Source organism: Hypanus sabinus, chromosome 18, assembly GCF_030144855.1.
Source record: "Hypanus sabinus isolate sHypSab1 chromosome 18, sHypSab1.hap1, whole genome shotgun sequence".
Classification (NCBI taxonomy): domain Eukaryota; kingdom Metazoa; phylum Chordata; class Chondrichthyes; order Myliobatiformes; family Dasyatidae; genus Hypanus; species Hypanus sabinus.
The window spans coordinates 32,630,294-32,645,057 of NC_082723.1; the positions used below are offsets into that span (position 1 = coordinate 32,630,294).

Sequence of the window (14,764 nt, forward strand, 5' to 3'; positions counted from 1 at the left end):
AGAAGGATGAGAGGTGACTTGACAGAGGTGTACAAGATACAGGGCATAGATAGTGTGGACAGCCAGAGATTTAAAGAAGCATAACTTTACAAAGAAGCATAATTTTAAGGTCCTTGTGATTTTTAGTGATATCATTTTTTATAACCATTTTCTTGCTTATATTAAATTTACTGAGCCCCATTATTAATTTTCTAGTTTCCTTTGAATGTCAAATATTTCTTCACTCTTTTCCTCATCTGTGAAATCTGACACGAAACAGTTATTCATTGGTTGCCAAATCTTTACCTTCATTTGCAACATTAGCTATTTTTGTCTCCCTGGGGCCATATCATCTGCAGGTTTTACCTGTGACTAATGGAGTGCCAACTTGCACATCTGCAGAATGCTTATATTATCTGGTAATATTATTTTATATGCTGTACTGTGATTTGTACCTTGGTCCCTGAGGAAAGAAGTTTTGTTTAGCTGCATACATGCCTATGATTGAATGACAATCAACTTGAACTTAAACTTAAATCGCAGTATTAAGAAGTAAATTACACAAATTCACATGTGTTTTTGGGGTATGACGATATTTAACAGAGAGAGATCAGTGGCTGAAGACAAACCCAGATCACAATGAAGAAAACCCACAGCAAGCAACAACAACTGCGTTTATATAATGCCTTTGACATCCCAATCTGTCCAGAGATGCATGATAAAAGAACCCTAATTCTCCAGTAACGTTTCCCATTCTTTACGCAACACACACAAAACTCAGCAGGCCAGGCAGCACCGATGGAAAAGAATGAACAGTCAACGTTTCATGCCAAGACTGAGAAGGAAGGGGGAGGATCACTGATCTTTACTTCTCTTTGTCATTACCTGGTTATTACTTTCATTGAACACATCGTATCACCAAAACCTCTCACAAATTTCCACAGATGTACATGAGAAAATAGTGGAGCAGATTCGATGGACTGAATGGCCTAATTCTGCTCCCAGAGGCTGCAGGGGGTTGTAGACACACACACACACACACTTCTCCCCACCATTGAGGACAACTTCAAAAAGGCGAATCCTCACAAAGGCAGCATCTATCATGAAGGACCCTCATCACCCAGGACATGCCCTCTTCTCATTATTATCACCATCAAGGAAGAGATACAAGAGCCTGAAGACACACACTCACTGATTCAGAAACACCTTCTTCCCCTCCACCATCAGGGAGGAGATACAGGAGCCTGAAGACAGTCACTCAACAATTCAGAAACACCTTCCTCCCCTCAGCCATCCAGGACCTGAATGGACAATGAACACATGCACACTACCCCTCTCTCCCATGCACACAACCCCTCTCTCCCATGCACACGACCCCTCTCTACCATGCACACAACCCCTCTCTCCCATGCACACGACCCCTCTCTCCCATGCACACGGCCCCTCTCTCCCATGCACACGACCCCTCTCTCCCATGCACACAACCCCTCTCTCCCATGCACATGACCCCTCTCTCCCATGCACACGACCCCTCTCTCCCATGCACACGGTCCCTCTCTCCCATGCACACAACCCTTCTCTCTTCCTTTTTCTTTTGCACTGTTTAGTTTTATAATTTATAGTGATTTTATGTCCTTGCATTATCCTGCTGCTACAAAACAATAAAATTCAGGTGACTTAAGTGGGTGATAGTAAATCAGACTGTGAAATTAGCTGAAGGTATGACGCACTGTTGAGTTCATCCAAATCTCTGCTCGGTAATGATGTTACATTAATGCCTCACTACAGTATCCTGAACAATACATACATTTCAGTACTTCAACCAGATTTGCACCATTTAATAAGGCCATTAAAAACAGCAAAAAAAAAAATTGTCACAGTACTAGTCAGGGAAAAGAAGTTACTTTTGAAGATGTGTTTTTGGCATGGCATTGGGTAATCAAACTTCACCATGGACAGTCCCACGCCTGACTGCAAAAGAAGGAGGGTTGAACATGGGACTAGCAACCCCGTCCCATAAAAACCCAGAGCTACAGAAAGGCCAACAGAAGCTCCAAAGATCTCGTCCATGGGAGAGGAAGGATTTTTGATTGACACCACCTTTAAAGACTGAATGACAGGCCCAGAATGGGGCTGCAGTCATCAGACTATGCAACTGTAGTGGTGATAGGGTTAAGAAGAAGAAGATTGCACAATTAAAGTTACACAATCCTGAATGAATACTATGCGTCATTAAGTCTTTCTGTTAGTTACATTGACTGCTTATTCCTTTCGAAAGATGCTGTCCTACCTGCTAAGTTCCTCCAGCAGGTTGTGTATGTTACTCTCTCAGTTAATGCTGCATTTCATTTGTTACAGTTCACATTCCTTTTTTTTTGAAAACTTTTTTTATTGCATTTTTAAGTAATTACAGAGTAAAGTATGAAAAAAAACATGTATATAACCCAGTTCACGTTCCTTAAAAACCATCAGCAAAAACATAAAGATCGCACCAGGTACAAATTTAGAATTTCCAGTTAATCTGAAAACGGACTTTAAATCCATTAACTAATGATATCGGTAACAAGCTCCCTCGTGCAAGGGAAGATTCTTACCTGGTTCATTGTCTCAGTTACTGATGATTGCTGATCTTGCTTCTGTTTGATAATGTTGTCCATTATACATCGACACAGTCTCGTTTTCTGTTCCTTTGTGTATGCTTCCAAACTCAAACTGCTCCGTGACTTCTGAAATGAAAAACACAAAGTGGTCAAGAAGAGTATAAAAATCCTGTCAAAAGGCTGAAATTTAACTTATCAAAAAGCTACACCACAGCAGAACAGAGTCTTCACCAGTTATTATATCATAACCTTTTACACTTTCACAATTCTTTCTCAGTCTTTTTATTATTATTATTAATAAGGACAAAATACAAATGATATATTAATAAAAAAGAAATTACAAACATACAAATTCCATTACAGATGAAAAAAGACATAAACAATAGTTACAGTATAAATGGGTTTACCAAGACATAAACCATACAGTATACGTATGAACATAAGTCTAAATATTTCATAATATATGATATAAGAAAAGAAAAAAGAAAAATATATATATATAATGCAAAATTAGCTAATCTACTAATCTAATGACTAATAAAGAAGAAAAAAGAAGCAAAAAAAGAAGAAAAAAGAAAAAAAAGAAACATTGGGAAAAGAAAAAAAAGGGGGCTGTTTATAATATCTCACAAGAATAAATAATCATCAATTTAGAACGAGCAAAAGGGAGAGAAGTCCCTAAAATAGAACCCAGAGCATAACCTGATACAGATTTAATTTCTAAACTCACCCAACAAGGGCCGAAAGATCCACCCCCATCTTTCAACCAACATAACAAATATCTAATATTAACTGCCCAATAATAAAATCTGAAATTAGGTAATGCTAACCCGCCTTCCTTCTTTGTCTTCTGTAAATATATTTTACCTAACCTGGGATTTTTATTCTGCCATATATATGAGGAAATTTTTGAATCAACATTAGTAAAAAAATGATTTCGGAATAAAAATTGGTAACTTTCACAATTCTTTAGCTTAAAAAATTGCAAAGATTTACCACCCTCTGAGTCACTTTTGTTTTCCATCTCATTGGAAGTTATGCTGCAGATTTGTAAAACTCCAGTTAGGCCTCATCTGGTATATTGTGCACAGTTCTGCTCGCCCCACTACAGGAAGGATGTCGATGTTGTAGAGAGGGTGCAGAAGATTAGAGGGCATGTGCTGTCATGAGAGGTTGGACAAACTTGGGCTGCTTTCTCTGGAGCTCTGGAGGCTGAGGGAAGATCTGATAGAGATTTACAAGATTATGAGAACATAGATAGAGTTTACAGGCAATATCCTTTTCTAGGGGTTGAAATCTCTAAATGCAGGGGGCACCATGGTTCCTGCAAACCAGGTGTTCCCAATCTGGGGTCCACAGATCCGTTGCTTAATGGTATAGGTCCACAGTACCCCTTACCCAAAATGCTTGGAAATTTTTTAAATTAAGCCATATGGCATGCATTGTAAGTATCTGTTTTGAGCGGACTGGAGTAGCAGCACAATCTCATCTCGAGCAATGACGATGAAAGTTCTATTCTATTCTAGACAATGGAGGTGTTGATCGGCCTTACTGCTTGGAGAAAGCAACTGTTTTTGAGTCTGGTGCTATGTAGCCTCCTCCCTGATGGGAGTAGGACAAAGTCCATGAGCAGGGTGGGTGGAATCCTTACAGATGTCACTGGCTCTTTTTCAGCACCTTTCTGTATATACTGTAAGCCCTTGACGGTGGGTAGGCTGGTGTCAGTGATGCCTTCGGGAGTTCTGACTACCTGTGGTAGAGTCGTCCTGCCCTGTAAGATTGTACAGATACAGTGAGGCAATGCCAGGCGCAACAGGTTTAGAGTCGGAGAGTCATAGAATACAACAGAATAGAAAGAGGCCCCTCAGCCCATCTAGTTCATGCCATACCATTAACCTGCCTGGCCCCATCAAAATTCACATGGAGCACAACCCTCCCATCCTTGTTCCTATCCAAACATTAACAGCAGTGTGGCCAAACAACCAGCTGCTCTGCTATGTATCAGATGAATCAAGTAGATTTGCAATTGGGAATGCAACCAACATTAGTGTAGACTTCATTACTGGCATGGTTATGCTGAATCTGAATGGGAGTCTCTACACAGACACCAGGAAGCAGTGGGCATGGTGTAAGGAACTGTAATGAAACAGATTTTACTGCAGGGGTTCCCAATGGGCTCTACAGAGCCCTCGGTTCATGGTAGGGGTCCATAGAATCATAACAGTTGGGAAGCCCTGTTCTACTGTATCTAAACTACCGTCCCAACTATGGTAACTAGAGATGTTCACATTCAAAACTGAAGCTCAATATCACTCAAAAATTCAGCAAAACCAATGATTTAAAGATATAAAATCACTATCAGCAAAATGATTCTGAAGCCACAGGGACTGGCAACAGTAGAATCTGGAGAAACAAAGAGTGATATTTACGTTTGGGGTAATTACTTGATGCAGTGTAGAAGTTAGTAGAAAGCTATTACAACTCGAGTGTTGAGTTCAGAGATAAATTCCAATGGCGTCTGTAAGGAGTTTGTACGTCCTTCCTGTGAGCGCGCGGGTTTCCTCCAGGTGCTCCAGTTCCCTCTCACAGTCCAAAGACGTACCGGTCAGGTGGTTAACTGGTCATTGCAAATTGTACTGTGGGTTAAATCAGTGGTTTGCAATGTGGTGTGGCTCGTTGGGCCAGATGGCCTTGTTGTGCACTGATTGTCTGAATAAATAAAATGATTGTATACACTCAGTGGCCACTGTATTAGGTGCCTCCTGTTTGTGTTCGTAGTCTTTTGCTGCTGTAGCCCATCCACTTCAATGTTCAACTTACAATACACACCACTGTTGCAGCACCTTTGAGTTACTGCCAGCTTCCTTCAGCTTAAACCAGTCTGGCCATTCTCCTCTGAACTCACTGAAGGCGTTTTCCCACTATTCTCTGTAAATTCTAAAGACGGTGGAAAGTACCAGGAGATCAGCCAGTTCTGAGATATTGAAACCAGCCCAGCTTGCAACAACAATCATTCCGTGGTCAAAGTCACTTAGATCACATTTCCTCCCCATTCTGATGTTTGGTCTGAACAACAAGTGAACCTCTTGACCACGTCTACATGCTTCTATGCATTGAGTTGCCACCACACCGATTAGCTGGTTAGATATTTGCATTAACCAGCGGATGTACCTAATAAAGTGGCCGCTGAGTGTATTTTTTCACCATGGTGCAAACCAATTCAAATCCACTGAATGTCTATAATCTCTTTTGCAGAAAATGGAATCATTAACTGCACATTGTGACAGTGATGTAATTTTAGTTCAGTAATTAAATTGTAATCTGCACATTGAGTATTTTAATAAATGATTACACACTACGTAGGAATTTTAAACATTCACAAAGCAGTGAGAAGTATCTGACGGGAAATCTAAATGTGGTAATTAGGGGAGTAACAGCCACACAATCATTAACAGCACTATTCTCAGAGCCTGTAAATGAAAACAAAAAAAAAATCTCTTAAAATTACAAATTAACCCATTAACCTTGTGGAGTTTGTTAATTGAATTGACGTTTGAAATGTTCCCACTACTTATGGACTCACTTCCAAGCACTCATCACCTCATGTTCTCAATATTTATTGCTTATTTATTATTATTATCATTATTTTTCACTTTTGTAATTGCACAGTTTGTTGTCTTTTGCACATTGGTTATTTGTCTGTCTTGCTGTGTGTGTTTTTTTTCACTGATTCCGTTCTGTTTCACTGCAGTTACTGTGAATGCCCACAAGAAACTGAATCTCAGGGTTGTATATGGTGACATATATGCACTGGAGGATTGCTGAATGAGTGCTAGAGGATGGCTGGAGGATTGCTGGTGGATTGTCGGAGAATTGCTGGTGGATGGCTGGTGAAAGTTCCTTGCATACAAGGGAGAATTGGAAAATTGAATGTGAGTGTGGCTCAGTAAAGTCAAAGTAAATTTATTATTAAAGTATGTAGACTTTGATTGATAGATCTATTTATCTAATGGCACAATTTGTCTTCTTTTTGGTTGTTTTTGGTCATAGCATATTTGTCAGTCTTAGTTTATCTATGATTTTTCATTAATTCTATTGTATTTCTTTATTTCTCTGTAAATGCCTGCAAGAAAATTAGAAGTGAGATGAGAAGGAATTTCTTTAGCCATAGGGTGGTGAACCTGTAGAACTTGTTGCTACAGATGGCTGTGAAGGCCAAGTCATTGGGTATACTTAAAGTGGAAGTTGATAAGTTCTTGATTACTCAGGGAGTCAAAGACTTTGGGGAGAGGGCAAAAGAATGGGGGTCAGAGGGGTAATAGTTCAGCCATGATGGAATGGAGCCAGTGTGCTCCATGGGGTGTTCAGGCAGGAATCAGTGCTGCCCCTTCGTCTTTGCTCGGCAGAAGACAAGTTGTATTATGGTCGACTGCAGATTTCTGCGACGTTCATAGACTCAGGGTCTAGACTTCCTTTTTGTGTGGCTATATTTTACATAAGCTTGCTATTTCATATGTACTATGTGTGCTTTGTGTGGTGCGTGACTGCTGGTACTGTGTTTTGCGCCTTGGCCCTGGAGTACATCTCTTTTGTTCAGCTGCATTCATGGGTATTCATGTGTGGCTGAATGACAGTTAAACTTGAATTGAATTGAACGGCTGAGCAAACTCGAGGCTCCTAATACAAATCTCAAGCTAGTATGTGGTTACACATACAGTATGTTCTTAGATAATAAATTCACTTTGAACTTCGATGAAGGGTTACAGCTCGAAATGTTAACTGTTTATTCTTTTCCATGGATGCTGCCTCATCTGCTGAGTCCCTCCAGCATTTTGTGTGAGTTGCTTTAAAATTTCAGAAACATATCATTTAACCATAAGCTTCATCGAACCCCAGCTGTCACACCAGGACCATATCACGCTTAGGTTCACCCATTCAACCATGTTTTAATAGATACCAATCCTCATCAAGGAATCAGGTGTGGAGAGAGTGCGCAGTTTCAAGCTCCTGAGTGTCAAGATCTTTGAGGATTTAAACTGGTCCCAACATAGCGATACAGTTACAAAGAAGGCAAGACAACGACTATACCTTAGCAGTTTGAAGAGATTTGGTATGTCAACAGATACACTCAAAAACTTCTATAGTTGTACCGTGGGGAGCATTCTCTCTGGTATGGAGGGGTGGGGCTACTGCACAGGACCAAAAGGTGCTGCAGAGAGTTGTAAATTTAGTCAGCTCCATTCAGGAACAGCTTCTTCCCCCTGCCATCTGATTTCTAAATGGACATTGAACTAACTCACTTATCTTAATATATAGTATTTCTGTTTTTTGCATGATTTTTAATCTACTCAATATATGTATACTGTAATTGATTTACTTATTACTTATTTTCATTATTATTTTATTTTGTCTTTCTTTTTCCATACGTATTACGTATTGCATTGAACTGCTGCTGCTAAGTTAACAAATTTCACAAGACACGCCGGTGATAACAAACCTGATTCTGACTACGTCTGCATGGCAGTACCTCCTGTAACCTAATAAAGGGCCACAGAGTGTACATTCACTCCAACTCAAGGTTCAGAGATGCTCCCTTGTGCACACCACTGTTGTAACGTGTGGTTATTTGAGTTGCTGTTGCCTTCCTGTCAGCTTGAACCAGTCTGGCCGTTCTCCTCTGACCTCTCTCATTAACAAGGTGTCTTCACCCACAGAACTGTCGCTTACTTGATGTATTTTTGTTTGTCACCCATTCTCAGTTATCCCTACAGACTGCCGCGCATGAAAATCCCAGAAGATCAGTAGTTTCTAAGATACTCAAACCATCCTGTCTGGCATGAATTCCACAGTCGAAGTAACTTGGATCACATTCCCACTTTAAAAGTACCTACTGACTTGGCCTCCACAGCTGGCTGTAGTAATGAATTCCACAGATTCACCACCCTTTGGTTAAAGGATTTGCTCCTCATCTCTGTTCTAAATGGATGTCTCTCTATTCTGGGGCTGTGCCCTCTGGTCCTAGACACCCCCACTATGGAAACATCCTCTCCACATCCACTCCATCTAGGTCTTTCAATATTCAGGGGGTTTCAATGAGAATTCCCTCATTCTTCCAAACTCCAGCAAGCACAGAGCTGGAGCCATCAAAAGCTGCTCATATGTTAACCCTTTCATTCCTGGAATCATTCTGTGAACCTCCACCAGACCCTCTCCAGCAGTGACAGGAAAGGTTCAGAGGGAAATGGGACTAATGTAGATGGGCATCTGGGTTAGCATGTATAAAATGGGCCAAAGTACCATTTCTGTGCTGCATTACACTGCGATTCTATGAATTTAAGTTGCCCGGAGAACCTTTGTTGGTACATGCCTATTAAAGTGGGTATTAAAATATATTTTAAAAACAATCTTGTAGAATAAAATATTAAGAGTTTTAATATTAAAAGATTTCAAGCACCTACCTCGACATATGTGATGTAAAACTGGAGACCCTCAGGCGAACCTGTGAAAACAAATTTGTAAATGTTTGAATTTTCACACTTAGCAAGCTTCGTGGAGGCTTCTAAAAATACTAGTGGTGTGACCCAAGAGCTGCCTTCTCCATTCACCCGAAAACACCGTCCAGTTCAGTGATGACTAAACCCACACCAGTGGAAAGTGCTGGAAAAAGCTGCACAGGCTTGTAAGCTCAGTCACCTCTATCACAGGCACTGCCCCCACCACCATTGAGGAAACAAGACCAAATAAAGTCAAAAGAGGCCAACTGAATGAAATAAAGAAAATTAGTTTAAATGACGTAATTTGTCCGCTAGCCTGACCACTATCAGATTTCTGAATGGACAACAAACACTACCTCACAGTTTTGGCTCTCTTTTTCCTCTAATTTGATGGTGTATTTTGAAATTAGGAACCTACATTCTTATTCCTGCTAAAACAGAGATGTTAATGTTAGTGAGTAACACACTGTCTCTAGCCAGTGGAAAGTGCTGGAGAAAACCACAGAGGGCTGTACGCACAGTCACTTCTATCATTACACCACCACTGAGGGCACCTTGGAAAGGCAATGCCTCAAGAAGGCAATATCCATCATTAAGGGCACTCACCGCCCGGGACATGCCCTCCTCTCAGTGTTACCATCAAGGAGGAGGTACAGGAGCCTGAAGACACACACTCAACAATTCAAGAACAGCTTCTTCCCCTCTGTCATCAGATTTATGATCGGTTCATGAATATCACCACTTATATTATCTCACCACTTCCCTCTTTTTTTGCCTTACTTATTTTTTTTATTTCTTATTATAAATTATAATTTTATTTTATGTATGACACTGGAATGCTGCCATAAAACAACACATTCACGACATACCATGTCAGAAATATTAAACCTGCTTCTGATTCACATTCAGTCATAGTTGGAACTTCTTACATCATTCCACATGACGTTAACAAAACGACCTTAGCAACACTGTTAGATCCACACTGACATCACCAAGCCACGCCATCAAGTCGCTCCACCAAGAACAGATCTCAAAACTGCTCCAATGTTCAAAGAGATTTTGAGCCCACTCTAAGTTTTAATGGACAAATTGCTTTTGCTTCTAAACTATGAAAACCCATCTTGCAAAGTTTCCAAAGACTCTGCGATCAGTCTCCAAATTATTTTCAGAACATCTTGTAGTGGTCCTGGATTTCAACACTGATAAATTAGTGTCCCTGGTTCTTGTCAAAGTCAAACTAAATTTATTATTAAGTATACACAGAACACATTACTATATACTACCTTGAAATTTATTTTCTTGCAGGCATCTACAGGAGAATAAAGAATATAGAATTTATGAAAAACTATACAGAAATGAAGACTGACAAACAACCAAAGTGCAAAAGAAGACAAACTGTGCGAATACAAATAAATAATACTGAGATCCTGAGTGGTAAAGAGTCCTTGGACTCTGAAGTTTGAATGTGAGCAGGCACTGCTTCAGTACTCCAGCTGGCAGTTCTGATGATTAGAAACATAGAAAACCTACAGCACAATACAGGCCCTTCGGCCCACAAAGTTGTGCTGAACACGTCCCTACTTGAGAAATTACTAGGATGGGATCTGGGCCCTTCCTTCCTGACAAATAACCAATGTGCAAAAGAAGACAAAAAGTGGAAATAGAAATAAGTAAATAAAAAAAATAAGTAAGTGAACAAATATTACTGAGAACTGACAATCAAAATCTCCATTATCCCCTTCTGTTCAGGAGATGATCCAACTAAACCTGCAAGGCTGTGCCAGGAGGTGAGGAGCTGAGCTCTAGGAAGAGCTTGAATAGATGGAGTGCAGGAGAATAAGGGGAGGTCTGATAGAGCTATGGATTTTATGAGGGGCATAGACAGGGTAAATGCCAGCAGGCCTTTTCCTCTCAAGTTGGGTGACACTAGAACTAGAGGTCATGGGTTAGGGGTGAAATGTGAGATGTTTAAGGGGAACCTCTTCACTCAGAGGGTAGTGAGGGTGTGGAGTGAGCTGTTGGAGGAAGTGGTGGATGCCGGTTTGTTTTCTATATTTAAGGGAAGTTTGGGTAGGTACATGGATGGGTGGGGTATGGAGGGCTATGGTCCAGGTGCAGGTCGATGGGACTAGGCAGAATAAATAGATGGGCCAAAGGGCCTGTTTCTATGCTGTAATGTTCTGTGACTCGATCTAGAAAATTGTTGGGACACGATGGATCAGTCACACTCTGTAAGCCAACATTCATAAGTGCTCTGTTTCCTGGTATACAAATCTACAACAACATGCCGGCACTTGACATGGATACACTTGACATGAAGGCCAGAAAACACAAGTGAAAACCATGTTATATTAGGAAACTTAGAGTGGAAATAAAAGGGAAAACTATGAACAGAAACAGGTGTCACACAAAATGGGGAATTGAAAAACCTTCTTTTGCCATCTAAATAGAAGGTGGCAGAGAGACGTGGGGCAATCAGAGACCCACAGGAGGGGTGCTCGGGGAGGTACAGAACGGAGTATGTTTCAGGTGGCATGGTCACAGGGACTCTGGCAGATTTCTGTGAACATTCTCATCACCGCCTGGTTTGGAGACGCCAATGCACGGAGTTTGCAAGAGGCTGCATCGGCGAGCTCCATCATGCCTGCCCAGTATTGAGGACAGCTTCCAGCGCCTCAGATGGTGGTATCCATCACGAAGGACCCTTGCCATTCTGGAAACACCTCCTCATTACCAGCGTCAGGGAGGGGGGTACAGGAGCCTGAAGACACGCACTCCATGATTCAGAAACGGCTTCCTCCCCTCCACCGTCAGAATCAGAACCTTCAAACCATGATGTTGTGCCAAACTTTTAAACAACTCCAAGGTCAACCTAACCCTTCCCTCCTCCCTAACACTGCATTTTTCTATCATCCATGTGCCTATCTAAGAGTCCCTTAAATGTCTCTGATGTATTTACCTCCACCACCAATGCTGGCAGGTTATTCCACACACCCACCACTCTTTAAATAAAAATATTTACCTCTGACATCCTCCTATACATTCCTCCAATCACCTTAAAATTATGCCCACAGTATTAGCCATTTCCACCCTGGGAAAAAGTCTCTGGCTGTTCACTCGATCTATGCCTCTCGTCACCTTGTACACCTCTATCTGCGTAAGTGACTCAGACACTCACCCTCAATCCCCATACACTTACATAAATATAATAAGCAGGCGATATAATGGATCATAAACACAAGAGATTCTGTAGAAGCTGGAAGTCCAGGTGGCATGAACACCTCAACCACCATCCTTGGCAGGGCATTCCACACTCACTGTACTTACCTCTAATATACCCCCCCATCCCTCCGATCACCTTACAATTATGCCTTACGACTTCTGACTCTGATCTAAAAGCTTACCCTCTTTAAGAAGATGCACATCTACGTCTGATCGCTCCGAAACACAAAAAGGAGCAAAACGGTTTCCAGATGATAATATCAACATGCTCTCTCACAGGAGAAAGCCTAAAAGCTTAAAAGTGCATTATGAGAAGATTTAAATCTGCAGGAAGTGCAGAATTGAAAGTATAAATAGAATTTACTGATACCTTCTCCTCGTCGGTATCTGGTCTCCGAAGTAGTTTAATCAGGTAAAGCAAACACTGTGATGTTGCTTCCTTTGATAATGAGGAAAATATCTCAGTCCAAATTTAACCCACACCAGAAGTAGGTTAGCTTCTTCTTACAGCTTAACCTATTTTGCAGCTTCTCAGTAAAAGCTACTTGCAAAGTAAAGGCTAGAAACACACCATTTAAAAACCTCAGTACACAATAACCAGTTGTTGCAAAACTGAAGGTAACCCCACAGGAAATGCACAGAGGGAAAATAACAATTAAACAAAATGCCCTTTTTGCTTAGACTTTGAAAGAATTTGCAGGAATTAGAAGAAGGTCACTTCTAAAATGCAGGTCAGTGTATCAAATGTGTTAAACAAGAAAAAAAAAATTGTAAGACAGCTGAAAGAACTTGTGCTGCAGCTCCAACCCCTTCTTTGCAAAACTTAAGAAATTGAGTTGCTTGGCATTTTATCGCCAACTCCACGGAAACTGTCTGATACAAGGTGAATAAAGGACAAATGATAAAGCAGAGCCAAACATTTTCAATTCTCACTGGCTAATCTTGTTCTGTTAAGATATTATTAGAACACAGAATATAGAACAGCTCAGTACAGGCCCTTCAGCCCACAATGCTGTGCCAACCCTTTTAACTTACAATCTAACTCTTCCCTCCTACAATACCCTCCATTTTCTATGTGAATTAGTGAATTCCAAAATGACTAACAAATATCTTGGAAACCTACATAAACAAAATCTAACTTTACTTTATATTAATTTTTAAAAGTTATTAAATAATATCGGACCCTCTGATTGAATGCTATAGAAGTTATTTAAAAAATCCATAATGATATTAACTAAACCTAACCTGCATCATGAGTAGCTTAAAAAGGCAGTGAGAAATCTTCATGCATCAAGTGGACAATCTGGATGATAATGATTCGAAGCGCAAGCCCATGCTAATGGCAAAGGCGTTGCTTTCTTAAAAAAGCTACTTTCAACGCCAAGCAAAGGGCTTCATGACATTGACTTAATTTGTCACTTACACGAGAATGACAGTCATTTCCTCCTTCCAGCTGAACCACAACACAATTATAGATTGTGTACCATTGTCTATTTATAACACGGCCTTTCAAAGCGACACTCTCCGGAATAAGATGGGGGGGGGGGTATCTAATCACTAGATCACCAGAAGAATGTGAACATGTGCCACAAACATGGATTTGTGTTTTCTGAATGATGGTTAATTTCTCCATGAAAATAAAATCTGCAGATGTTGGAAATCAGAAATGAAGTGCCATAAATGTATCACATCAGGCGGCCCTTGTGGGGAGCGATATGATCCAGATTCTGCAGCCTAGCCAGTCCGTGCCGACCACAGTGGCCAGCAGCTAGGCCCAGTTTCCTGCGTTCATCCCCATCCCTCCAATGTACTGATCCAAGTGTTTCTGACTATTGCACCTGCCTCAACCACGTCCTCTGGCACTTTTTTCCATATCCTCACCACATTCTGTCGCTCAGGTCAGTCTTTAATGTTTCACTCTCAGCCTACACATTGTCGTTTCACAGGAGAACAAAGAAATACAATAGAATCAATGAAAGACTAGACTAACAAAGTCTGTAATAGGCTAAGAGAGGAGGAATTTTAGAGGCTAATGAGAAGAAATTCTAGAGTTATTTTATGTCTGCCTTCATTAAAAACCTCACTGAAACAATGAACAAGGTATTGGAAAAAGTTAGCATCAGTGGAAAACAATCTGCAGGAGCAACACTACATTCTGTCTAGATAGCCTCCAACCTGGTGGAATGAACATTGATTTCTACCAGTAATGATCTCCCCCTCACCCTTCCCTCTTCCTGAATTCCCCACTCTGACCTCTCACCTTCTCCTAGACCCCCTGCTTCACCCCTTTCTCCCAATGATCCACTCTCCTTTCCTATCAGATTCCTTCCTCTCCAGTTCTTTGCCCTGTCACCTATCTTCCCTTTCATCCGGTCTCACCAATCACATGCTGGTTTTCACTGCCCCCTCCCTCATCCACCTTCCCCTTCACCCGGTCTCACCCATCACTTGCCAGTTTTCACTACCCCC

At 41.0% G+C, this 14,764-nt stretch overlaps 1 protein-coding gene across 7 annotated transcripts in view; it reads right to left on the minus strand.

Annotated features, from left to right (window-relative positions):
* rgs3a (regulator of G protein signaling 3a) overlaps positions 1-14,764 on the minus strand; it is a 453,555-nt gene that overhangs the window by 122,489 nt on the left and 316,302 nt on the right. For all 7 annotated transcript variants that reach the window (XM_059994026.1, XM_059994027.1, XM_059994028.1 and 4 more), the window contains 2 exons: positions 9,038-9,078; positions 2,574-2,705 (listed from right to left, as the gene is read on the minus strand). In XM_059994026.1, the coding sequence (XP_059850009.1) occupies positions 2,574-2,705; positions 9,038-9,078 (173 nt within the window). The remainder of the gene's footprint in view (positions 1-2,573; positions 2,706-9,037; positions 9,079-14,764) is intronic.